At 51.7% G+C, this 26,706-nt stretch overlaps 1 protein-coding gene across 1 annotated transcript in view; it reads left to right on the top strand.

Annotated features, from left to right (window-relative positions):
- Efcab6 (EF-hand calcium binding domain 6) overlaps nucleotides 1-26,706 on the top strand; it is a 157,117-nt gene that overhangs the window by 124,487 nt on the left and 5,924 nt on the right. The window contains exons 23-28 of the mRNA XM_042697964.1: nucleotides 2,018-2,189; nucleotides 5,069-5,260; nucleotides 21,631-21,858; nucleotides 23,849-24,091; nucleotides 25,454-25,607; nucleotides 26,383-26,567. Coding sequence (XP_042553898.1) covers nucleotides 2,018-2,189; nucleotides 5,069-5,260; nucleotides 21,631-21,858; nucleotides 23,849-24,091; nucleotides 25,454-25,607; nucleotides 26,383-26,567 — 1,174 coding nt within the window. The remainder of the gene's footprint in view (nucleotides 1-2,017; nucleotides 2,190-5,068; nucleotides 5,261-21,630; nucleotides 21,859-23,848; nucleotides 24,092-25,453; nucleotides 25,608-26,382; nucleotides 26,568-26,706) is intronic.

Here is a 26,706-nt window from a genome sequence, read left to right as displayed (position 1 = left end):
ATAAGAGTCTCCTGCCTGGGCTGGCTCTGAACCGTGATCCTCAGATCTCAGCCTCCTGAGTAGCTAGGATTACAGACGTGAGCCACCAGCACCTGGCAATCCTATGTCCTTTTATCTCTTGATTTACTTTCTTTTCTTGCTGGAGCACTTCTTGAAGTAATTTTCTAAGAAAAAGCAGACCGGAAGTAATGTTTTGGTCTGAATTTTTTTTTAAAGTTTTCTCCCACACAGCTTGTCTCAGTCTAGCATCCTGGCAGCCGGGGGGTGGGGGCGGGGGGAGACATGACTTAGGATTTTGAAATTTTTGTTAGTGTGTTTAAGCTTTGAGAAGGCCAACACCGTTGTATGTCCATGTATGTAGGTGCGCACATATGTGTGTGTATGCATGTATGCAGAGGAGGGAGGGCAGTCTTCAAATGCTGATATGTCCCCTTGTCCCTAAACGGGGTTTCTTCTCACTGAGTGCATCTCCAGCGGAATAAGAATTCATATGCATTCAATGAATAAATCATGGAGAAAAGCAGCAGCTAAATAATTAACAAGGGGATTATAAGAGAGGCTGTGAAAACATAGTCAGGCTGGTACTTCCGCAAACAACAACAAAGGAACCGAGAATTTCTGTAGTCCACCTGTCAATGGGGTGATCAACTTTTTTACGCACTGAAACCTTAATAAGTCTCCATTGCTCAGCCGCTTGTCTCTTCTCAAAGACCTCTTGATGATAAGAATCCCAGCTAGTGGTAATTATATGTAGATTATGCTTTTCTCGCTCCAGAATAGACTTTTCTAAATACTACTGAGATTTGCATATGCATTTGATTTTATTACTACATTTTAATACCACACTGGCAATTCAGCCCGCAGATGAAAAGTACTGATTGTCCTCCTCCGTGCCCACCATGCGGGGCGGCGGGCGCGGCCCTGCAAGGCGCCGCCACAGCTGCATTGTGCAGACGCTTAGCTCTTGGCCGCTCTAGTTTCTTCTTTTTCGTGAGACAGAGTCTCACTACATAGCCCAGGTTGGTCTTAAACTTGCAATCCTCCTGCTTCAGCCAGCCAAGTGCCTGGGGTTACAGGCGTGTAACTCCGTGCTGACTTGTCCTCTTTGGAGGCAGATCTCAGCGTCACCGGAAGCTTCTCTCTTGGGCTTACCCAAGTCCCCTCGGGTCTGTTCTGACATCACGCTCTGTCTGGCTGAGAGGCTGAATTCAGGAATTCAAGTCTAGAGATGTGAACTTTGAAAGCAATGAAACTCCACTTTGACTCTCTACATCGTTTATAAATGTGCTCTCGATTCTTAAGGAACGCTAGGCCTTGAAGGTGCTTGCCCCCCGGTGGGGTGAGGGTCACACAGGGAAGGCGTTTCTGCTCAGATGTCCTTGTGCAGCTCAGAGCTGTAATGGAGTTTTCCTTGAGGAAACATTGCTGGACCAGTCATTGAACAAAGGTCTTTGGAGAGGCTTGGGCTTCACAACTTCATTTCAACCCCACTGGAGGACAGCACCTCCGGGCATGCCTCTGTGGTTCATCATGGGTTTTGCTTGGCTTTCTTACTCATTTCTGCTGCTCCACCCCTTGAGCCACATCTCCATCCTGGATTTTTTTGGCTGGTTATTTTGGAGATGAAGTTTCTTTTCTGCTGTAGGGATGGCTTCGAACCAGGATCCTCCAGGTTCTCAGCCTCCTGAGTAACTAGAATTACAGGCATGAGCCCCTGGCAGCTGGCTCTATCAGCCATGTATGATGCTGTTGACAGGCCTGGTCTCCCACCCCTCAGGCTCTCAAGACAGAGCACAGGGGGCCCCACTGGCTGGGGCGACCCTCCCTCACCTCTGCATGCCGTTCCCTTGCTTCCTGTGGTCACAGTGTCCGTGTGCGCCTACGACAGGGCTGACTGGCGTGTGGCTACCCACAGCTCCAGGACAGTGTCTTACACCACACTCTTTGAACTGTTTGTTGAATGAGCAAGCGATAGGTTTTTTTAAACTAATCTGTTGTTTCTTTGTGGGGGGGGAAGCCTGGAGATCGAAGTGCATGAAAATTCCATCAACTACCTAGACTTCCTGAGAGCGCTGGAGAGCAGCGGGGCGACTGGGCCTCAGTCCATCGATTTCTCCACCCTGAGTCCAGAGGAGATCGTGAAGAGCATCCAGTGTCTGGTCAGCTGCTCCCAGCAGGCCTTGTTCCAGGTATGGTGAATCACACAGTGTTTCTCAATGGAAGCCTATCTTTGTCCATCAAAATCGATGCCCAGCCCTTCTTCCAGGGCCCATACTCAGTGCCTCCATTCTCCTTGAGAATGTAGATGGGTGGTTAGGTTTGGGTTTGGGGGGACAAGGAGGTGGGGGGGGGAGGGAGTCGTGTATATGCTGGCCTCATGTTCACACTTTTTTTTTGTTGTTCAAGTCGGGTGCTCTACCACTTGAGCCACATCTCTACACCTAGGTTTTTGTTGATTGGTTGGAGATAAGAGTGTCCCAGACTTTCCTGCAGGTGAAAGAACCTGAGACCATTAACAGGCAGCAGAGGCACGCTTCCTTCCTCTCCAGACTCCAGGCTGAGGCACCGGCCTGCCTGTCTCCACCTCCGTGGGGCTCTTTGCCATCTGTGGCTCATCAGGATGGTTGGCTTTAGACTCTTGGATTTTAAGAGGTGCACCCTGGAGCCCACATGGGATGGATTAGTGGGGAGATAAACAGAGAGCAGCAGCACCCAGCCCACAACTCCGCCTCTGTCCCAAGAGCAGACACGGTCAGTGTCTAAGATGCAAACATATATGGTGTGGACATGACCATCCCGGGGACGACAAGGTGACAGTGGAGTGCCTCCAGACCCTCCTGTGCTGAGGCCACCTGCCCAGCAGCCACCAAGGGAAGCTGACACACTTCCTCAGGGACCAGGATAGAGGGATGTGGTGGCCACAGCCAGCCTCCCTACCCACAGCTCCTCCCGCCCCACTGACCATGAGCAGCATGTGTGCCCAGTATTGCCACAGATCCTGTCCATGCCACAAGGAGCCTCCTGACCTGTGTCAGCACACTTTCCACAGTTCCCAGAGCTCATTGCACACCAAATGCATTCATGTTTAGGACAGCCTTGTCACCTTTTAACCAGAAGTGTGCCATCACCCCCTGTCAGGCGTTTCTCAAGCTGGGGTTCTTGGAGGTTCTAAGACCAGTGGGTCTCATGGAAAACCCCTTAGGGAGAGGACAGGGGTGGGCAGGGGAGTAACAGGGAGGAGAAGAAGGAGTATGTCGTGGGATGGCCATCAGAGAGGACACGGGACACGTGTGCATTTCTGTGTGCACCACAGATGCCCATGTGCATCGTGTGTCTGAAATGTATCAGCACCTTGCGATCATGGGGCATTGGAAGATCCACGCTTCTAGTTCTCGTGCCTGCCCTATGGCCTGACATGCTAGGTTTGCACAGGGAACTGGCAGGGTCCTGTGGCCGGAGAGAGCCTTGGGCTCTCTCAATATTTGCAGCCCACCTGGCCTTCTGTCCTGTAGCACACCCGTGCCCGTTTTGATGTGGGTCTCCTGAACATGGCTGCTGGGTGCCAGCGATCTTCCCTGGCACATTCCCAAGAGACTGAGTCAGCCTGGCAGCAGTGCTGAACCAGTCCGCCTTTGTGGGGCCGGGGCTGGGGTTCAGGGAGGTCGCAGCATGGAGGTGCACTGCAGAGCCTGATCCAAGATCATGCCTGATGCAGGGCCCCAGGCCTTCCCCACTGCTGCCCTGTGCCCCATGGGTGTGTATTTTAGAGTTAGTTGGGTTACTCCTGCCCCATGCCCTGGGTGTGCCTGGCTATCCCAGAAGTGAGGATTTGCTGCAGGAGTTTGGTTTGGAATTTCCAGGTACATTAAATTCTTATTGTAAGAAAAATCTTAATCTGCCACTTGATAGAAATTTCCTAGTGCAATAAAAAAATGAATGATTTTGTTTTGACAGATGGAAAAAATGTGTGTTCTTTTTATAGCACATTTTTGCACTTTCAGTTTGACTACTGAACACTGAACATTGACAAGTTCCCAGCATAGACCCAGCCCCGCCCCCCAGACCCGGCAGGGGCAGGGTCCTCTCCCCACACCAGGCCCCTCCCACCCCTCAGCAGTGTGAGTACCACAGCCCGCAGCTGTGGAGAGAGCCCCTCCCCCATGACCAGGGGTCTGCCAGTCCCTCCTGGTGAGAGGAGATGGAGGCTCCTGGTGGAGGGACCCTCCCCACACACGTTCCTCTGTCCACCCACTACATCACGCTCAGGAACCAGGACAGGTTCCATGACATTCTGGGCACCAGCGGCCAGGGTGCCTCTCCTTCTCTCTTCTTTCTGATCTCCTTCCCTCTTACCTCCATCTCTTCCAGAAATCTCTGAAGCTCTGACAGGGTTTGTCTTCATTGTCTTAGTCCTCTGATAAAGATGTGTTTATTTAGCAATTCAGAATTTACAAGGGACCATATTTATTTATATTGTGGTTCTAGGTCTGGGGTTTGAATTCAGGACTCTTTCTTAGTTTTTTTGCTCGAGGCTAGAATTCTACCACTTGAGCCACAGTTCTACTGCTTGCCTTTTGCTGATTAATTAAAGATCAGAGTCTCGTGGACTCTTCTTCTCCAGCTGGCTTTGAACCTCAGTCCTCTGATCTCAGCCTCCTGAATAGCTAGGATTATAGGCATGAGCCACCAATGACCAGCTACGAAGGACTTTTTTTTTTTTTTTTTTTTGTCGGTCATGGGGCTTGAACTCTGGGCCTGGGCGCTGTCCCTCAGCTCTTCAGCTCAAAGCAAGTGCTCTACCACTTGAGCTACAGCGCCACTTCTGGTTTTGTGGTGGTTTATTGGAGATAGGAGTCTCATGGTCTCTCCTGCCTGGGCTGGCTTTGAACCGCGATCCTCAGATCTCAACCTCCTGAGTAGCTAGGATTACAGGCGTGAGCCACCAGCGCCCGGCCTACAAAGGACTTTTATATACTAGATTTCATTTTCATTGAACAGAAATGATACTTAAGGAAATTATTTTTTAATACTCAACAGCATTTGTCATCTTTTCCTTTCATGTTTTTAGGTGTTTTCTGCTGTGGATAAAGAAGACACGGGGTTTGTGAAGGCCACAGACTTCGGGAAAGTCCTTAAAGACTTTTGTTACAAACTTACAGATAATCAATATCATTATTTTTTGAGGAAATTGAAGATTCATCTCACCCCCTTCATACACTGGAAATACTTCCTCCAGAACTTCAGCTCTTTCACAGAGGAGGTAAGAAATCTGTAGAGGTAAGTGTGTCTTTGCGAAAAGGAGCTACAATTAGTTTCTGAAAAATGGGTAATTGATTAAAAACAGGTCAGATAAATTGGCAATCACATCATGTAATTAGCTCATTTTAAATGAAAAGTTAGTGCCAATCCTCCATAGAGTCTTGGAGCGATAGACTATGCATCCTCTGGTTTGGGGGACATTTTTATTATATCTTGTTTTTTGTTTGTGTTTTTGTCCTAATGGTCATGGGGCTTGAACTCAGGGCCTGAGGTGCTGTCCCTAAGCTCTTTTTCTCAAGTCTAGTACTCTACCACTTTGAATCACAGCTACACTTCTGGTTTTGAGTGGTTAATTGGAGGTAAGAATCTCATGGGGACTCTTCTGCCTGGGCTGGCTGCAAACTGTGATCCCCAGATCTCAGTCTCCTGAGTATCTAGGATTATAGACGTGAGCCACTGGCACCTGGCTATATTTTGTTTTGTTTTCAAAAAATCTTGAGAGTTTGCTGTGGTCTGATGAGTTGAGAGTTCTAAAGACTCCTGATTCCGGAAGATGGCAGACAGGCAAGGCCTGCTGCGCTGACCCTGGCAATACCCTGGCTGTCTGGCTCTGGCTGTGTCCTGGCACAGCCCAGAGGTGAGCATGGCAGGGCTGGGTTCCGACAGGCATGTGTGGCAGGAGGAAGGTCCCAGAGAGCTGGGGGGGGGGAGGGGAGGAGAGGGGAGGGGGCAGAGGGTTGAGCTTTCTGGAGGACATGGGAGGAGGACATGGGATTCTTCCTTCTCTTCCCCTGCCCATCCCTCTTGTACGTGCCTTTAAAAAATATATATATATATATATGTATATACAAACATTGTACAATTTATTGAGTAGTAATGCACAAGCAACTTTTCTCTTGGTTTGATTTGGTTTTGTCTGGTTTTCTGAAACTGGGTCTCACTGTGTAGCCCAAGCTGGCCTTGAATTTCCTATGTAGTTCAAGCTAGCTTTGAACCCAAGATCATCCTGCTTCAGCCTCCTGAGCAAGTGCTGGGATTACAGTTGTACACCACCATACCTGGCTAAAATGAGTGACTTTGAATTGACCACTACCAATTTGTTAGTAGTTGTACGTGCCTTTTGTTTCTCATCTCGCAACACACATGGACCCGAATTGTAGCCACAGTGACCATCTAGCTCCAGGCGCTGCCCATGCCTTTCGTGGCTCTGCCCATGGTAGGCTAGCACTCTATCACTTGAGCCATAGTTCCACTTCTGGATGTTTTTGTGGTTAATTGGTGTTAAGAATCTCATGGACTTTCCTGCCAGGGCTGATGTTGAACCATGATCCTCAGATCTCAGCCTCCTGAGTAGGTAGAATTACAGGTGTAAGCCACCAGCTCCCAGCATGTTACTTGTTTTTAAACTTTATGCAACTGGTTGAGTGTTGTCTTGTGCGCTTGCCTTATTGGCTTTAGTTGGTTCTCATAAGCTGCTATGAAGACAGTCTATTAAATGTATGTATCTGGAAAGGACATGGTACCCATCCATCACCATCCTCCGGTGGGGTCCTCTGGTGGGCACGGGCAGACTGCCCTCAGTCTCCTCCACCCTCAGCAGCCGTGCCCACACCCAGCACACGTGGACTGCTCACAACAGAATCACTGTTTGGCTGTAGGCTGCCTACATCTCCCAGCTGTGCCCCAGGGTTCCTGGTACACCCCAGCCCGGCCAGGCCAGCCAGCCCTGCCAGCCCCTGGTGTGATCAGTTGTACTAACATTGGCCTCACCGGTCCTGGTGGTTAGTATGAGCAAAACCTCTCAGAGCCTGTCTGCATCCAGGGTCATCCTTTGCACATCACCTGTAGGGATTCTGGTCGCTTGGTACCATGGGAGCAGCAAATGCCTTTAAGTCTGTGCTGTGTCTTTGCTCTTCATTTATAGTGACCTTTGCTACTTCTGTGTGTGTATGTATGGTGCTGAGGACCATACTCAGGGCTTTTCCAGGCACTCTTCCTCTGAGCGGAATCCCAACCCCTGACCTTTGCTACTGTTGATGATACCTTTGTGATTTTCCAAGAAAGATGTATTTGCCACGAGCAACTTTGGGGGGAATACAGTAAAAGCTGGAAAAGAAAGCAGTCACATCTGCATTTGGCGAAACCCCGCTGAGCTCAGGGCCCACATGCACATGTGCCCCTTGCAGGATTCCCAGGGAGGAAGGCAGGAGAAACAGACTCCACGTGGGACAGACATGTTCCACACAGGACAGACTCCACATGGTCACAGAACCACACGGCCGCCTGAGCAAGGAGTGGTAGCGCAGGCCCCAGTCAGAGCTGGTGCTTGTGCTCTGTTTAGTCTGTGTCTCCCATTTGTAGCGTGGGTTAGCACTGGGTACGGACTCTAGCTAATGTCACTAGTGGCACTGGATGCTGTGGCAGTCATTGGCATCTCCCCAGCTTTCCCTTCACAGCCTTATTTTTTAACAATTCCAATGCTTTTTCCAGCTTCTGCTTGTAATTTACCTGTCCCTGAACACTGTGCTTTTGTAATTCCATCCTCACATTTTAAAGTATCCAAAAGATAAAATAACCAAAGCCAAAGGATAGGGATAATTTTTTTACTGGTCTTGAAGGATATTTTTCTAGTAGGTTGAATCACGTGAAATTGCCATTTTAAAAATCACAAACAATTGAACTCTGACCATCCACACACCTTGAGCTAAGATTTGCAGAAGTTGCTCATGTCCATATTACACTCTTTGGAATGTGCCAGTGACTGAAGAGCCCTGAAATTCCCCCCAGGCGGCAAGGTAGACACGTTGATGGACTTCCCTCCCATCCCTGCTGTGTGATCTCCCTGGGGAGGGGCAGCGGGAAGCCTGGACTCACTGTGCAGCCTGAGGCCTGCTGGGGATTTTCTAGACTTATACAAGTCTTTTTTTTTAACCTGCATTTTTTATTTATATGAAAGCAACATATGCCCATGTAAAAATGCAATTGGAGTATGGTGACAGACCCGCCCGCTCCCCAAGCCGCCACTGTGGTTGCTGCCGTGCCTTATGTGGGATTCCTTTCTGCTCCCCAGGGGCCCCTGCCTGTGGGCATGGCCAGGATAAAGTCTGCCCAGATGAGGCAGAAGCAAAGGCCTCCAGGAGCTATTGCGGGCCTGATGGGGCCTCTACCTGGGATCTCTGGTCACACAAGGACTTCTGAGCATTGAATGATGGCAGTACCAGCACTTCTCTGGAATCGAGTCCAGTCACTCGGGGTCCCCCTTTCCCTCCCCCCCCCCCGCCCCGTGTGTGTGGGTTCCCCTGTGCGGACCCCAGCACTCTCCTTATCTGTGCGCCTTTCCCACAGGAGCACAGCGCCGGGCAGGTGCCTGGCCTGGCTGTGGGCACACAGGTGTGGCCTGTGCCTTCCAGGGCCTCATTCCGCCGGGGACACGGGAAAGGGCTGTGGGGGGGGATCAGATCTTGCTTCCTGCGCCGACCCAGGCAAGCACAGGAGGCCTGGCTGCGGGGAGATGTGGAAGCGAGGGAGCCGGTGATAGCAGGTGACGGGCAAGGATGACAGGGGACAGTTGACTGGAGCCCTGTGTGGACCAGGAGAAGCGCATCCGGTCCTTCACGCTGTCCACCGTGGGATGGATGGGGATGAGACTGCAGGAGATGCTGTCAGCAGAGGCCATGGGAAGACCTAGTTATGTCGGGTCCTGTCCTGGGGGTGCCATCTTCACAGGAGTCACGGGGTGAGCAGGGTGGATCCTCCAACCGCCCCCGCCCCTCCCAGGAGTCACCTTCGACCCCACATCCTGCATGAGGCGGCAGGTGTTAGACGTGCTCAGAGATGGATGCCGGGGTGGGCGGGGTCCAGGCCCCTGCCAGGGCTGTGCCATGGGCGGGGCTTCAGCAGCTCAGTTGTGCTGACCCAGAGCTGGCCCAGGACAGGGCTCAGAGAAAGTCCAGAGAGGGTATTATGAGGCTGACCACAGCAGCTCCCCCCCCCCCCGCCCCCCGTCACCACGAATGAGGGAACCTGTGGGTTTCTTCTCCCCTGTGTACCTCTGCCCATAGGCGGCCCAGGAAGTGGCTGGGACAGACGCCAGGCCCTGCATCCTTTGCTGCCCTCTGTAGTTGTCTCCTTCCGGCCAGGAAGGAGAATTGTTGGTGATGGCTGAGCTGGGAGAGTGTGGAGTGCTCAGCCATGCAGTGTGACTGGGACGTCAGGTTAGAGGAGAACCAGGACTGCTCATCACGACGCCTTCCAAAGTTTAATCCTGGGGCTTCCAGAGAAAGGAAGCGTCTTAACAAATAGTAGGAATCATTAATGCATCGCCCTGGAGCTCATTAATATGGCTCTAGTGATCCCATCCCTCTGGAGATGCTTGGGAGGCTAGTAATTAAAAAGAGATTACCCAAAAGTAATTAAGGCATTCAGTACCACCCACACCGGGGAAGTTCACTGAGTCATCCCTGACCAAGCAGACCCCAATCCTGGGAGAGGAAAAGGGAGTCACACTTGAGACCCCAGGGCCCTGACTAGGTTGATGTCTGCAGAGTCTGATGTGGCGCACTCCTCTTCATCCTCCGCTGCCCTTCGATCTCTGGGCCGTGATCCATGCGTATGACGTGCGGACCCTTCCCCACATCGGGTGCAGCTTATGTTCGCCTCCCTGCTTTTGTTGGCCCTCTCGCCCCACACCCCAGTGCTGCTGCCGCTCCTGAAGCACCCCTCTGTCAGCGAGCACTCCTCAGGTGCCGGCCTGGGCCGCCGGCGCCACAGGCTCACCCGCCCCAGGTCAAGGTCTCACTGTGGCAGACCCGGGAGACCCTGCGGGTCATTCCTGTGCAGGAGGACCCCGGGCCAGCGAACTGGGAGGCCTGCGTGTAGACTGGGAGATGACGGTGACTGACCGCATCACTCCAGACAAGAGCCAGGCCTGCCCTTCACCACCGGTGCTGCCAGCCGGGCCGAGGTGCAGGCTGGGAAGCCCTGAGGCAGAGGAGCAAGACAGCCTGGGCAGCAGGGCCCTGGTGACTCCACAGCGCACCAGAAGCAGTGTCTGCCTTCCTCAGGCGCCCGCTCACTTCCGGAAAAACATACCAGCTCACTGGTAGAAAATCCCTCCTGCTCATCGTTGCTTTTTCCATCCTAAATTGCAATTTCATTATCTTCTGTGAATATGGAAATAATATCCAGTAATGAAATATTTTTAAAGAAACACATGCTTAGTCAATGCAGAATCATTATTTTGGCAAATTCTAGCAAGCAGAGAACCAATGAGAACCAAAGTCCTTACTTGGTGTAATTATGATCTATACATATGTACGGGCTGTAAAGTCATTTATGTATTTAAAAAAAAACTTAAGATGATTTTCCTGCCAGGTAATGTGGCTCATGCCTGTAACCCTAACTGCTTCGGGAGGCTGAGTCCTGAGGACTGCTTTGTGAAGCCATGCAGGGTAGGGAAGCCTATGAGACTCATCACCAGTCAATCACCAGAAAGCCACATTTAAGTGATAGAACTCCAGCCTTGATCAAAGAAAAAAAAAAACAAAACCACAAACAAGAGTGTGAGGCCCTGAGTTCAAGCCCCAGTACCAGCACCAAACAACAACAAAAAAAGATCCAATTTTCCTTTAAGGGAGAATCAAGGAGTCCGCGGTCCTATCTCAGCAGCTGAACAGGGCCGGGGCTTGGATGGGAGAGAAATGAGGAATGGAGTGTTTCACACAGGCCTTGAAGCTCACCAGAACGTCTTTATGAACACCACGTTAATATTAGTTGCCACATTATATTGGTGTTACTTCAATTTATGTCTGCTTTTATTGTCAATGGAGCAAGATCCGTGTATCCCTAATGAATGTGATGGGGAACGAGGACTTCCTAGGCAGGGCACTAAGATGGTTGGAGATAAATTACCCATGTTACTGAGGCGGTCTCGTGACTGCCGTTTTCCCCTCCCGCTCCTGGTGTCGAGAGCAGCTCTGCCGCGTGTAAGTCCAGCCGTGCCGTTTTGAAGGTGTCCTCTGACTTCCATTGCGCTTGCTGATGCACTGTACGCTCTCTAGACCTGTGGCAAGTTGTCCGGGGTAACTCGGGGTGTCCTTGGTGGCGTCAGGGGAGAGGGGGCCACTGATGGCTATGCACATACACGAAGGCAGGCTTGTACTCTCGAGGCGTGCATGTATGCGTGCGTGCATGTGTGTGTGCATGCTTGTGAGAGCAGGGCCCAGCGGTGTGTGTGGCCCCCCTGGGAGCCAGGGAGGCAGATCGCCCCATCCCTCTCTCGGGCCTGGCAGGCCCACTGGCCTTCCTGTTGGTGGAGGACCGAGGAGGGACCTGCTTCTGCATATTGCGTCATACTGGCACCCACACCCCAGTATCTGCCCCCCACCCACCCCGGGAGAGCCTGCATAGAGAAAGCCAGGGACGGCCGTGATGTCACAAAAGACACCCAGCCCCGGCCGGGCCTGCTCCACTGGTGCGCGGCTGTCACCTCAAAGTTACATACAACTTCTGTCTCCCAGTGGTTTCTCCCCACGTGTGAGTCCTGAGCTGTGAGACATCAGAAGTTTCCAGCAACATGGACAGTCCAGGGGCTGGGCACCTTCTTGCTCTGTTGGGGAGCAGGGAGGGGCGGCTTCCAGGGGAAAGGAACGTGACTGCTGCTGCTTGTAAAAACATGGAGGTGGCCGTGCCCAGCTTGCTTCTACCTGACCTCTGTGGGCTCAGCCCGGGGTTCCCCTTGACATAGGGCTGTTTTCCGCCAGAAGCCAGGGCTGTGCACAGCCAGCAAGGTCCAGAGGAAGGCACACCCTACTGCACCTCCAGCAGGCCAGCCGTGTGCATGGCTGCAAGCCCTCACCTCCACGCTCGGTGTTCCTGGAGGGCGAGCCCTTGTCCACGTTGGTGTCCCCAGCACCCCGGTGTCCTCCAGCTGGGTGCTGGCTGGGGAGGCCTGGGCAGGTCCTCCCCGGCTCACAATTCCTCCAGCCTTCCCTCCTGAGACTGTGTTGGGGCCCTTTTCTTGGTTCCCTGCCTCAGTGTGACCTGAGCAAGTCCAGGCAAGCTCCCCTTCTTCGCCCCTAGCCCAGATAGAAGCCTTTGATCCCCTAAGCATCAGAGTCGGTCTTCACTGGCGAATCTGCCAGGCCATGGTGATGTCAGGAAGCCAGGAGAGGCTGTGCCTGCCTGGAGATCTTGCAGGGGAGATCTGAGCACAGGGGAGGGGCACTGACCAGGAGGCCCTGCAGGGGAGATCTGGGGGGGGCATTGACCCGGAGACCCTGTGAGGGAGAGCTGAGAGCAGGATGGGGTGGGGGGACAGGATGCGGACTTCTCACATATAGCTCGCGGCACAGCTGCCGTGTTCCGGCCGTAAGCCTCCCTTCAGGCTGTGAGTCTGCACTCAGCACCTAGCAAGTGTGAAAGCAAACAACCAGTTCCCGGCCACCTGGGGGTCCAGGCTCAGTGGGGGACAGGCAGGACCGACCCTCGGGTCCATCTGTGCCACTGAAATGGCTGTGATCCTGCCTGAACAAAGCAGAACATTTCGTCTCTCAGCTGGTGCTGAAGCCCGAGTTTGAGTGATTTGTGCCAAGAGATTAGGAGGGAGGAGGGAGGTACCTACTTGGTGATTGTGCCTGTCCAATCACCACCACCTTCTTGTCACCAGCAGTCAGATGTCATTATCAAAATGCTGGCAGAGCTCATGCCTGTAATCCCAGCACTTGAGAGTCTGAGGAAGGAGGACCCCAAGTTCTGGAGTTCAGGCTACCTGGCTGACAGGCATAGGGCATGTGAGCAGGCATGCTCCGTAAATTAGATTGGCCAGTCCCCTGACAGCCTTAAGGAGGGGGCCATCACCAGTCCTAGTTTACAGAGGAGGAAATGGGCCACCCAGGAGAGATGCTAGCGCTGGGATCAGAACCCCAACGCGCCAGGCCTAGGCCTCAGCTTCCTTCCCCACGACAGGACTGCAGTGTGTGTGCACCACCCCGCCAGCCAGAGCCAGCGTGCTCAGAGCCCACGCCGGCGCTCACGGCCCCTAGTATTATTATTTTATCAGTGAGTGCATGTTAAATGCCCAGTAATGAGGTGATTACACGGTGTAGAATTTCCCTGGGTGGAAGAATTTTAACAGTTTCATAAATGACTTCACCTGTGAGTTTATCGAATCATTAAAGGGTCGAGGGGTAGCGTCCGTGTTGCCGTTTTATTTCTCTGTGTTTTATGACAATTTCACACTATCAAAGGATTTATGAATTGGGTGTTTGCAGAGGGCTTGGCATAGATTCTTTGCTGCCTGACAGAGGTAAGCTGCACAGCTGGAGAGGAAGACCAGGAGGAGGAAGAGGAGGAAGAAGAGGAGGAGGAAGAGGAAGAAGAGGAAGAGGAGGAAGAAGAGGAGGAGGAAGAGGAGGAGGAAGAAGAAAAGGAAGAAGAGAAAGGGAGGAGGAAGAGGAAGAAGAGGAGGAGGAGAAGGAGGGAGGGAGAGCCTCCTGGGCAGGTGAGGAAGGTGCAGGCGCTGTGATCCAGGGTGGAGGCTGGAGGAGCAGCACGGGCGGTAAATGTGGGCTGGGGGCTTGGGGAGGTGGGCTGGCCTGTGTGGAGTCCTGAGGGTGGGGGAAGCAGCAGACTCAGCACTTTGGGGGGGGGGGAACTTTTGAGTCTCCAGGACAGAGGTTTGAGTGTCTGCTCAGTGCAGCTGCCTGGGGCTGTTCCCTCCCCACCTCCCCCAGTCTCTGGTGTCTCTGAGCTCCTGGGTTCCAGTTCCAAGTAGGCACCTTGTGTCCAGGCGCATGGCAGGCGGTAGGGCATGGCCCTGCTGGGGCCATGGCCCTGCCGGGGGTGGGAGGGCAGGGCCAGTGCTCAGAAGCTCTTGTAGGACACCAGGAGACCCAGCACGGCTCCTGGAGGTCTGGTGTTGACGCCTGGCTTGGGCAGATTTCATCCTGGCCACGGAGGGCGCCACCGCATGGGCTGGGGCCTGCTCAGGTGGCACAGGCCCGAGGGACTGCACCTGCGTCCACTCCGCTCTCAGCTGCAGTTTCCATGCTCCATCTCTCTCTCTTTTTATTGACAGGCAGATTTGCTACTGTTGTTATTTTTAGCATTCATTTATTCACTGTAAATACAAATGAAGATACAGTACAATTAATTTCTTTGCTAATCAAAATATTTGATCAAATGAAGCAATTTTTCAATTCTTAGGACTAATTACACCTTTCTCTAAAGGGAAGTGGAGGAATTCTTCACTGAGTATTTCTAATTAGGATTTTTTTTTTGCTACCTGCTGAGTTCCTATTCTGTATGAGATTTCAGATTTTTTTCCCCTTCCTGTAAGGAGTCTGCATAGTCAGAGCATGCTGACTGCTTGGTAAAGCAGGGAGTCTGATGATCTCTAAATTAACATGTGGCTATGTTCTTTTCCTTCCTGCCTGCCTTTCTGCCTTCCTAGCTAGGATGCTGTCCCTGAGCTTTTTCCTCAAGGCCACTTGAACCACAGCTCCTCTTCCAGCCTTGGTGCTTAATTGTAAATAAGAGTCTCACGGACTTTCCTGCCTGGGCTGATGTTGAGCTACAGTCCTCAGATCTCAGCGTCCAGCATAGACACGATTACAGGAGTGAGCCACAGGTGCCAGACTTTTTTTTAAAGAAAATTGTTATTCTTTAAACAAAGATGTACAGGGTAAGTCAGGTAAAGAGTACATTTCTTTTCTTTTTGACAGTTACCCTTCCCTCGCTCTCTCCCAGTTTTTCCCTCCCATCCCCACAAGGTGTATAGTTCATTTTCAACAGAATTCTAACGAGCACCACTGCTGCCTTTGTTCCCTCTGCTCCTCCATGCTGTGCTGCCCTTACCTTACCCAAGACAGATAACTGAACAAATAAAAAGGAAATGAGCCGGGCACCAGTGGCTCACGCCTGTCATCCTAGCTACTCAGGAGGCTGAGATCTGAGAATCGCAGTTCAAAGCCAGCCCAGGCAGGATAAGTCTGTGGGACTCTTATCGCCAATAAGAGTACTGTGGTACTGTGGCTCAAGTGGTAGAGAGCGCGCCTTGAGCTGAAGAGCTGAGGGACAGCACCCAGGACCAGAGTTCAGGCCCCACGACCAACAACAACAACAAAAAAGGGAAACAAAACAACAACAAGGAAAAAAAAAACCTCTTGTTTCCATTATCTAGAGTTCATTTTGATAAATATTATTTTATTTTCTTTTTTATTGTGAAAATACTGTACAGAGGGGTTACAATTACAGGGCAAGATAATGAGTACATTTCTTATCAAGCATTGTAGCCTCCTCCTTTGTTTCCCCTTCCCACCCATTCCCATCTTCCCCCTGCCCCCCCCATCCTCCCTGCCCACTCCCCCCCACCAAAGTTGTAAAGTTCGTTTTCGACATAACGACTTGTACATCTCATTGTTGCAATGGGTCCACCTGTATCCCTATTTAAACATTTGTTTTTCCCCTTCCCCTCCACAAATTATACCGACATGAAATACAGTGAAAAGCAGGGGTTATACTGTGGGGGAAGGACATACAAAGCAACAAAGAAATAATCTTATAAATGTGTTAGAAACAATCGCATGAAAGAAAAAAAAATTTGAATACATATCTTAGGGTTCATTTCCCTAACATCACCTTATCTGACCTTTTCTGCTTGACTCAGACATACACTAGATATTGCAATTAAGGGAAACCATGGGACCTATGTTTCTTTGGGCCTGGCGTACCTCACTTAATATAATTGTTTCCAAGGATGAATATTATTTTAAGCAATCAGATGCACATAGGCCTTGTGCGTCTGCCTTCCTCCCCCAGTGTCCTCACTGTGTGTGGATGCCTCGCGTCCTGTGTACAGTTGTATTTTTAACTTGACATAGGGCCTGGGCCGTGCTAAGCTGCCTCACTCTCTGGCACGCTCAGGCAAATGCCCTCTTGGACACACCAGGAGAAAGCCACCGAGTGTCCCTTTTCCACGGCTGTTGACGATCTAAAAGTCGACTGGGCTGGGCTGCCCCCCGTTCTCTCTCATTCTAAGCGCATCCCCTTTCACTGCTTCCTACGTAGAAGCTAGTGAGACCAGAGCTGGATCAGTCAACTGTTGCTGTGTAACAAACAAACTCTGGGCAGAAAAAGCAGCATTGCCAAACTAGGCAGGACCCAGCATCGGTGCAGACAACCCGCTCGGTTTTGCAGGCACTTTAGAAGTCTCTGGTCCTGTGGTCTTCATTGAACATTTTTCAACTTTATGGTCCCAGTAGAAACCACCCTTTGAATCTAGGTCTGTGCCTAGATCTCAGTGTGAAGCCCAGTCCTCTCCTGGTCCAGGGCCCTGGGCAGCTCCAGCAGCTCCGTGTCACTAAGCCGAGAGGTTCATTACATTGTGTACATTCGATGCAAAGTACTGGGACTTGAACTCAGAGCCTTACACTCTCTCTCCTTAAGAAGAATGGAAGAGGAGGAGGAGGAGGCTGGTGCTCTACTACTTGAGCCACATCTCTGTTTCTGGCTTTTTGATGGCTAATTGGGGATAAGAGTCTCATAGAAGTTGCTGTGCTGGCTGGCTTGAAATCAGGATCCTCAGATTCCGGCCCCTGAGCAGCTCAGATCCCAGGCGTGAGCCACTGGCAACCCCGATCTGGATGTCATTTAGTAATAATTTCACTTTGTGGTGGGGTTTTGCCCCACGGCTGCATTCTGGGTTGGAGGATGCCTGTCCTTACAGCAGCTCACTGGTGAAGGCAAGAGGTCTGGCTAACTCCAAAATGCTGAACTGGGGGGTATTTGCACACTAGGCTGTGAGCCCCGGCGGACACACCTGCCCACCCACTGCGTCTTGCCCTTGGCTTCACTCTCACCTTGCTGTAAGCTGTAGGTTTGGGTCGAATAAGGAAGCTTTGAAGCTTTGCCCTCCTCAGCCCTAGTCAGCTGGTCTCCTAAGCAGACTCTTTGCAGTGTGATGGTCACTGCCAAGCCGGGAGGTGGAGGACAGGACCCAGTGCACAAGGGTGTGGTCAGTGCTGTCTTAGGATTCCTCCAAACGCTCTAGATTGCTGCCCCATCTAGAAATGTCCTGTTTTGTCCCGCCATTTTCCTCACGTCAGATGCTCGAGATAGCTTTTTTTTATTATTAAACTTATATTTAAAGTTACTCTAAATTTAAAGTAGCTTTGCAAAGGGGCTTCAATCCAACATGTCCATTTATGAGTTAGATAAATCTTAGGGAACTTTGCTACAAATCCATTGGGGCCCGGGAATTCTTTGTGGAGAGATTCTCTATTTCCATTCCAATGTCGCTGTTTGTTTTAGGTCTGTTTCAATCCTTGTGGTTCAACTTTGGTAGCTTGAAGTTCTCTAGAAACACATCTCTTTCTATCATTTTTCTGGTTCACGTAAAAGTTTGTGAAGTATTCCACTTGTATTTGTTGAGATATCTTCTTTTTCATGACCAAGTTTCTTTATTTGGGTGATTTCTCATTTTGGTCTGGTTGACTACAGGCTTATCAATTTTATCTTTTCGAAAAACTAGACTTTTGTTTTGTTGATTCCTTATATAGTTCTTTCTGTCTCTAGTTCGTTGATTTCTGCTCTAATATTATTTCTTTCCACCTTCTGGCTTTGAGTCTGGCTTGATCTTGCTTTTCTAGTTACTTTTAAGGTGCCTCATTAGGGTATCAATCGGTGATCTCTTATTTTATTCACACCAGCGCTCATAGCTCTAAACTTTCTTCTTAACCTGCCTATATACATGGGCACATCTGAGGGAAGCTAGGAGGAGAACACAGAATCAGAAGGAAATGGGAAAAACACAACAGAGGGGCCCATCAGCTGCACTGGACATTGATGAAAATGAACTGAGCAACTCAAGGGCAGCGATGGGAGGGAGGGAAGGAGAGGGAAAGAGGAGCAGCTGACACTAAGCAAAAGGAAAGAAATGTGCATACCACCTGAGTCAGAAAAAATAGTTGTAATTCCAAAGTTTATAGAGTTCATAAGCTTTATAGACCATGGTAATAACAATGTGCCTTCGTGAAGGTTAAAATGTTTGTGACTTTAGCTAAGTATCATACCCCACAATACTGTGAAATTTATGTAATCACTTAATCTCAATCAAGAAAAAAAACTGCCTTTGCTGTGTCCCAGAGATGGCAGGCTGTATTTTCATTTTCATTGTATTTTACTCAAGTGGTTGGGCACCTGCCTACCAAGCATAAGGCCCTGGGTTCAAACCCAGAACCTCCAGAGGAAAAGTATAGAAACTTGTTGTGACTCCAGAGCCTCATTGTACTTTCCAGCACTGACACCTCCAGTCACTGGGTCTGCCGTTTTCCTGGGACTGAGCAGAGCAGAGGCCTGCCACCTTCCTCGTTGCTCATGTGGACATGTGGGCTGTGCTTTCTTGGACCACCATAGAGATCTGCTGTGTGCGGCTTCTGCATTAAGCCCTTGGCGATTTTATAGGAAACAAAAGACTAGAGCCCTTGCCCCCATAAAGTTTATTTTCTGTAGGGTAAGAAAGACAAGAGTAAAGGGTCAGAGACCAATAAACAGGAAAGAAAACAAGCTGGGAACAAGATAGGAGGTATGGCATGAGGCTCCAAAGATGCTTTGGAGAAACACTTGAGGGAGTTGCAGGAACAGCAGGTACTCAGGCCTTGAGCAGAGCGGAGCCTACGATATCTGAGGCAAAGCATGGAAGCCTTTGGCTCTGAGTACGGCAGAATCAGAGTGAGGTCACAATGTGTCCGGAAGGGCCATCGCTCGGCCGTTGCCGAGCAATAGGTAAAGTCACTTGAGGGCTTGACGTGGTCTGTGTGTTTAGACAAGGTCATCCTCAAGAAAATGAACGGGGCAGGGAGCGGGCTGCTGCTGTGACCACGTGGCTGGACCCCGAGGTGGGGCTGGAGTGGCCGCGTCCACCTCCACGCTGAAGCAGAGCGGCAGGGGCTCGCAGGCCAGCGGGGCAGAAAGCCACATCACGGGTGAGCCTGAGACACAGACAGGACAGGCCCCCTTTGCTAGAGTTCAGACCACAGGAGACCACAGTGGACCACAGGAGAGCCATGGCTGGACTGTCCGAAAAATGTGCTAGCAACCTCCGTCCATTTTTCTGTTATCAGCATGTCACACTACAGCTGCTGATAGTTATCAGCATTTTACCAAGCTTGTTTACAACCCAAGAGAAGTTTTCTGTGGTGTTTGTTTTTGTTTTTTTTGGCAGCACCAGGATCTGAACTCAGGCCCTTGCTCTTGCTAGGAAGGTACTCTACTGTTTGAGCCATAGCCCCAGCTCTTTCTGCTTTCACTATTTTTTTTGGCAGTGTGGGGCCTGAACTCTGGTCCTGGGTGCTGTCCCTCAGCTCTTCAGCTCAATGCCAGTGCTCTACCACTTGAGCCACAGCACCACTTCTGGCTGTTTCTGCTTATGTGGTGCTGAGGAAATCAAACCCAGGGCTTCATGCATGCAAGGCAAGCACTCTTCCCAGCCCTCACTATTTTTTTTTAAATAAGATTTTGCTTTTTGCCTACTCCAGCCTGGCCCACAGTCTTCTTATTTCTGCTTCCTCCCTAGCTGGGATGGCAGGCACTCGCCACCATGGCTGGTCTTGAACTCTTATCCTCCCAGTCTTAAGGATCTGGGATTTTGGCACGGGCCATAGTGCCCTGACTGAAACTGGATCTTTATACCTAGGAATATAACCTGTCTCTCCACTTGCAACAATCTTAGTAGACTAAATATAGATTTCTTATATGTCTTCTGCCTTCTGTGTGAATTCATCCCAGCCTATCCGTAGTGATCATTAATGTGATTATAAATTTTTCCACAGTTCACCTAACTAGTTATAGCTACTGTTTTTGTTAATGTACAGTATTGTACTTGTGCTATTGTATTGTACTTGTGTTTTCGGCTTCAATGGGACTTCTTTCTCCAAATGTCTTCCTAAGGTTTCTAGTTATTGTCATGGCCACAATGATAAACATATCTGCAGCGTTTTACTCTTTCTTCTTCACCAATGTAGACATTCCTTGTCCACTTCAAAGCTGGAGCTCCATCCATGACAGCGAGCTGCCCCCGCCCCTCCTGACTCTTAATACGTGAAAGTTCACCATTTGGACAGGTGTGGTGCCAGACAGCTGTAACCCCAGCATCCACAAGAGGCTGAGACAGGAGGATCATGAACGTGAGGCCAGCAGTAAAAATGTCTCAAGACTGAAATAGTGTGAGGCAGGTGGGAGAGGGTCTGCTGAATCCTCGGTGCAGACTGCTCATCTGAGGTTCCGGAGTTGGTGTGCTTCCTTCTTTACTGCTGGGACTGTTTTCTCCAGGGGTGGCTGATGGCTTTTGTCAGCCTTTTGGCCTGTTGAATCATGGCCTCTGCTAATGTAGAGCCGATCCTGGAAGCATTCAGAACAAACCCTGGCTGGCTCTGGTGAGCCCTTCAAATAGGTGTCAAAGTTGCTAGCTTTTACCTTAGCATTTGCACATTAATACTCATACGAGAGTGATTTCTATTTCTCTCCCTTGCACTGGTCTTGGGTAACATGATTGTCATTACATATGCCTCTTTTTGTGTACTGGAACAGTTTGACTAGTATCAAAATTGTGTTTCCTGAAGTCTCAACACAGCTTGCCCTGAGGGCCATCAATAGGTGCAGATGGAGCGGCTCCCTGACCCTGCACCCTGCCCCGGCCCCAGGCCTCTTGCAGGAGGCTAAGCTCTGGGGTGCCCTACCAGCTTTACCTCCCGGCTCATCTCCCAGCCCTGACTTTGGCACCCCTCACACACACACACAGACACACAGACACAGACACACACAGACACACACACAGACACACACACACTGCACCTTCTTCCCACATGTTCCTCAGCACCATGGACAGAGCCTCCTCAAAGCTTCCCTGGCTCAGCAGGGCAGAGCCCTAATGCAGGCCATTGCTCCCTTGGTCTCCCTAGTCCTCCCTCCTCCCCACCACAACAGACCTCTCTGCATTCACCAGAATTAAATACACGTGGATCTTGGGAGGTTGCTGGCCGCAGGGGCACTCGGCCAAGAGTGCTACAGCAGGGTCGTGTTATCTGGGCAAGCCACATGCAAACCACCTTCATTCCTGGCCTGCAGTGGAGGCTGTGCGCACCATGGGCCTCTGGGAACACGCTGTGCAAGCTGATGAGAGCTGAGGGTGTCCCCTCCCCAGGCGGCCCAGCCGGCAGGGCATGGCCCCCTGGGTAGCCTGGTTCTCCACACTGCCGAGTCTGACCTATAGTCAAACCGATGGGCTGTGTCTTGCTCTTCTGCCCCCACAGAGCTGCTCCTCCCCTGGACTTGTATTCATTATCAAAGGGATCCGTTTCCATCTGTTTCCCACAGGCTGCTGACGAGTGGGCTGAGAAGATGCCCAAAGACGCACCCCTCCAGTCTCCCCACGAAATGGGCTCCAGAGACCTCCTGGCACGTCTCCACAAGGCAGTGACAGCTCATTACCACACCTTCATCCAGGAGTTCGAGAACTTTGACACTCTTAAGTCCAACACGATCGCCAGAGATGAGTTCAGGTCCATCTGTGCTCGCCACATGCAGATCCTGACGGACGAGCAGGTAACCCACGCGAGCAGCGCTCTTGTTTTTCATTGTAATATAGAACGTTACAGCTACGTAAGTAAGGTCATGAGGACCTTTCTTGTCGAACAGTGCTACCACCAACCCTCCCCATTTTCTCCCACTTTCCCTCCCCTCAACTTCCATCCCCCCAAATTGTAAAGTTCATTTCCAATATGGTGTCTTGTGAGTTTCACTGTTGCAATGGTTCCTCCTTTGTCCTTTGTCTCACCATTTCTGTGATTTCCCCTTTCTACCCCCAAATCAGATAAACTTATATATAAGACAAAAGGTACAGGGGGTAAACGAGAAAAAAAAATAACCGCATTACAGTACATTGAAAATATCTGTAGTTCCTTAGCATCATTTTATAAGGTCATATGTACATAGCTGTTGAGCTATTGTGATCCTCTGCTAGAACTATCCTAGACATGTACTAATTATTATTTTTTTTTTGGGGGGGGGTCTGGTCATGGGGCCTGAACTCTGGGCCTGGGCGCTGTCCCTCAGCTCTTCAGCTCAAGGCTAGCGCTCTACCGCTTGAGCCACAGAGCCATTTCTGGCTTTTTTTTCTTTTTGCTTACATGGTGCTGAGGAATTGAACCCAGGGCCTCATGCATGCAAGGCAAGCGCTCTACCACTGAGCCACCTTCCCAGCCCCACATGTACTAATTATTACTGCAAGTTCTAAAGTTGAAAAATACTCTGATCTTCCTCCTAAAAAATGACTTGAAGCCAGAAACTGGCTCAACACCTATAATCCCAGCTACTCAGGAGTGAAGTCTGAAGATTGTGGTTTGAAGTAAACCCAAGTAAGAAAGTCACTGATTAAGCACCAAAAAGCCAGAAGTGATGCTGTGACTCAAGTGATAAGAGTGCTCACTCTGAACAATAAAGCTCAGAGGCAGTACCCAGGCCCTGAGTTCAAGCTCCAGGACCAGCACCAAAAAAAAAGAAAAAGAAAAAAGAAGAGAAAAAAATAAGACTCGAGAATATCAAGCCTCTTCCATGGAGACATGCCTGTATTAAATCACGCACGGGCACACCCGTGCATGCGCACACCCACATTATCCGCAGATGGGATGGGAGGCTGTGCAAGGCTGGACGGTGACCTGACTTAGATCACTCGCCGCGCACACCTTTCTCCTGGGCTGTTCCAGGTTGTGGTGGCTGGAGGTATTGAGGGACCTCCCAGGGGTCACTGCCAGTTGCGCTAGTGGAGAGTCAGACATGAGCCTGGGCTTTGGGAAGCGAGGATGGGGCCTGCGGGGGCTCGGTGCTGGGGCTGGGGCTCGGGCTGGGGCTGGGGCTTGGTGCTGGGGCTGGGGCTCTGGCTGGCTGCTGGATGATGCCGTGACCCGTCAGACAGCCGAGTCCTGAGCTGTTCTGCTCCCTAAGAGCGCTAACATGGTGGCAGCAGCCTACTAAAGACGCCTGGGTGGTTTGTTCCGTCCCGGCTGTGGAGGTCCCCACAACAGCCTGAGGCACAGCCCGGATGGAAACTCCCCGCTGGGTTCCCAGTGCGCACTGTGCATCTTGGGAGGCGCTTGTGAGATCAGTGGTGGCCAAGGGCTGCGTCACCCCATGAGCTGTCTGCAGACCTGGTATGCGGGGAGCCCTGGCTTCCCCAGCAGGGGCAAGCCAGGGTTTGAGTTGGATTTTCTCCCAAAATGTTTCTGCACACTGCAGCTCAGTCACTGTGTCTAATCACAGGTTTAATGGCCCTCAACTGCTCGCTGAGGGCCCAATTCGATTAAAACACGTCCTGCGGAAGCCATGAATAATCCTCATCTTGGCTTTCCCATCTTCCAGAAGCTTCCACCCAGCAGAAGCCAAATGGATTTTTACTTTATTTCCATTTTTTCTATTGAAATGTGCCCCTCCCCCATAATACTTGATTACAGCCACCTTCTCCTGCCCCAGCCCAACCTCTGCAGAGCCCTGGGCTGGGGGGCTCGGCTCATCCCTAGGCCCCTCTTCTGCTCACCAGTTTGACAGGCTCTGGGCAGAGATGCCTGTGAACTCCCGAGGAAAGCTCAAGTACCAGGACCTCCTGAGCCGGCTCAGCAGCTTGAGACCAGCCTCGCCCGCCTCCTCCGCCTCCCCCGCCACAGAGGACTCCACCGCCACCCAGCGGGGGAGCAGCACCCCCGAAATATCAGAAGACACGAGATGTGTCAGCTCCCCCAACCGAGACACGAAAACAGGGTCAAAGGGGAGGAGTCACCTCTGCGTGAGTCACTGACAGGGTGGGGTGGGGGGAGGCGCACACCTGCCCTGGGTGGATGATGGGACTCAGCACGGAAGCCAGCTTCCTGGGGGCTGTTCTGCAGAGGTGAGGTTGAGGAGGCACTGGGAGGGAGGGATGCGCTGGCTGCCAGAGCTGGATCCAGCCAGCACTCCCCACCCACAGCTGACCTGAGCGAGATGGGGTAGAAGCTCCCGTGCTGAGCACTGGGCTGAGCCGGCCCAGGCCGGGGTAGACGGCCAGTGCCCATGCTGGCCGAGGCATTTGCCATCTGTGCACAGGATGTCAGTGAGTGTGGGAGCGGCTGAGGGAGTGCACCCAGCGCAGCACAGCAGGCCTGGCTGGCCGGCCCAGCTCAACAAGCCCCAGACAGGGTCTGTGATGCATTCATTGAGTCACTATTTAGTGCACACCTACTGTGTGCTGGGCGTCTCTTTAAGATGACCCCCATTCTTGGGTGCTCCTGTTCTCACTGTCAATGAGAGGTGGTGAAGATGAGTTTAGTAAATTCAAAGGGCATCAACACCCACGCCCTCGCCCTGGCCCCTGTGACGGTGTCGCCCTCAGCGGCCAAGGCCACCTGCCCTGGGCCCACAGAGCTCAGAGAGCGATGCAGAGGCTTCATGGGAGAGTCGGGGGGGGGGGCGGCTGGTGAGTGTTAGATGAGATGCGAGGACTGCTGCTGTCCTGAAGCTGGAAGGAGCTACAAGCCAAGGAATGCACACACCACGCAGGCACACACGCACACATGCATGTGAACATGTTGTTTGTGCATAACACGTGCACACACCACACTACGCATGCCACCGGTGTGAACATGCCTCACGTGTGTGCACTCCACATGTACATGCATGTGCGATGTGTATCACATGTATGTGCTACAGTATATGTGTGCACACGTGCATACCACACATGTGCATGCACAGCACACATTGCACAGGTACATGTATCCCGCCTGTGCATACTAACACATGTATACACCACACATGCACACACTTGCAATACCACACCACACATGCATGTGGACACCATACATACATCACACATCATAAACACATTTGAACCATACCTATATATTTATTTCCAAAACCATTCTGATAATTACTGTTTGGCCCAAATCCACCCCACTGATAGATGTCAAATTTAAATTGTCAGATGACATGCTTTAGCTCTCATTTTACTTTGGAGCCAAAACTGCCTGTAGAACTGAGACCTCCACCTTGAGCCTCTTCCCCCTGAGCCTCTCCCCCTGAGCCTCTCCCCCTGAGCCTCCCCACTGGGCCTCCTGTAGTTTCATCACCTGCACTTTGGCTCACGTTGAGGAATTGCTTTGTTCCTCTCTGCCAGACCCCCGCATCGGGCAACCCGCCCCTGCAGAACTGTGAGTCCACTGAGACAAAGCTGCGGAAGCAGATCCACGGCTGCTGGCGTGAGCTCCTGCGGGAGTGCAAGGAGAGAGACGTGGACAAGCAGGGAAGCATCGCCGCACCCGACTTCCTTGGTCTGTCCCCGCTCCCTGCCACTCTGAGTGGAGCTTGAGGCTCTGGTACCCACGTGGCAAAGCCCACACTCCAGCCATCCCAACACTGAAGCCCCAGCTTGCTAGTGACCCCAGGAGACTGACACGTCAGGAGGAGGGAAGGGATGGGGCGGGACACAGCCTCTCATGGTGGAGAGGGGAAGGGTGCAGAGGGTGGCACAAATACCCCATCTCTGCTGTCAGCCCCGGCATCATGGGGCAGCACAGGCAGGAAGACCACGGCCCAGGCTGGCCCAGTCATAAAGTGAAACTCTGCTTTGAATTAACAATGCAAACAGGGGCTGGAGGCATGGACCAAGTAGTAGAACACCTACCTAGTAGTAGAGAGTCCTTGAGTTCAATCCCCAGTCCTGCCAAAGGGAGAAAAAAGTGCTTGGTCAGAGGATGGAGTCTGACCCAGCCCCAGCCTCCTCCCACTCCACTCCCCATCTCAAGTGTGGAACGGCTTCCCTCATGCCCCGGTCCCGCAGGCCGGCCTCAGCCCCAGCCCCGGACCACTGCCGTCGGCCCCAGTTCCTGCAGCACATCCACAGGAGATGGCTGTGGCTCTTGGGGCCAGGACCCTGGTTGCCTGGGACAGTGTGAGCCAGTGGGGCAGCCCCTCCTGACAGCACATAGTTTGCATACCTGCCATGAGCATGGGGCAAGCTGGGCCTGCAGGGGATGGCACCTGGGGAAGGAAGGAAGGAAGGAAGGAGCGGCTTGCCACCAACCACACTGTGGTTTCTGTCTTCAGCTCTCGTGGAGAAGTTCCACCTGAACATCAGCAAGGAGGAGAGCCAGAAGCTCCTGGTGAAGTATGACCTGAAGAACAATGGGCAGTTCGCGTACTGTGACTTCATCCAGAGCTGCGTGCTCCTGCTGAAGGCCAAGGAGACCTCGCTGATGCGCCGGCTGAAGATCCAGAACGCGAACAAGATGGTACGCACACACTTGCGCTCCGGGCACGCACCCACCCCCCTCAGCTCAGCCCCCGTGGGTTCCCCAGGCTTCCCGGCAAGGCGGCCATGGATCCCACTGCCTGGCCCAGCTTCACCACGAGCCAGGACTCAGCACCATC

This window comes from Dipodomys spectabilis, unplaced genomic scaffold (genome assembly GCF_019054845.1).
Source record: "Dipodomys spectabilis isolate Male_0828 unplaced genomic scaffold, ASM1905484v1 ptg000230l, whole genome shotgun sequence".
In the NCBI taxonomy this organism is placed as follows: domain Eukaryota; kingdom Metazoa; phylum Chordata; class Mammalia; order Rodentia; family Heteromyidae; genus Dipodomys; species Dipodomys spectabilis.
The sequence above is the reverse complement of the archived record's forward strand: the minus strand, read 5'-3'. Positions and strand labels throughout refer to the sequence as shown.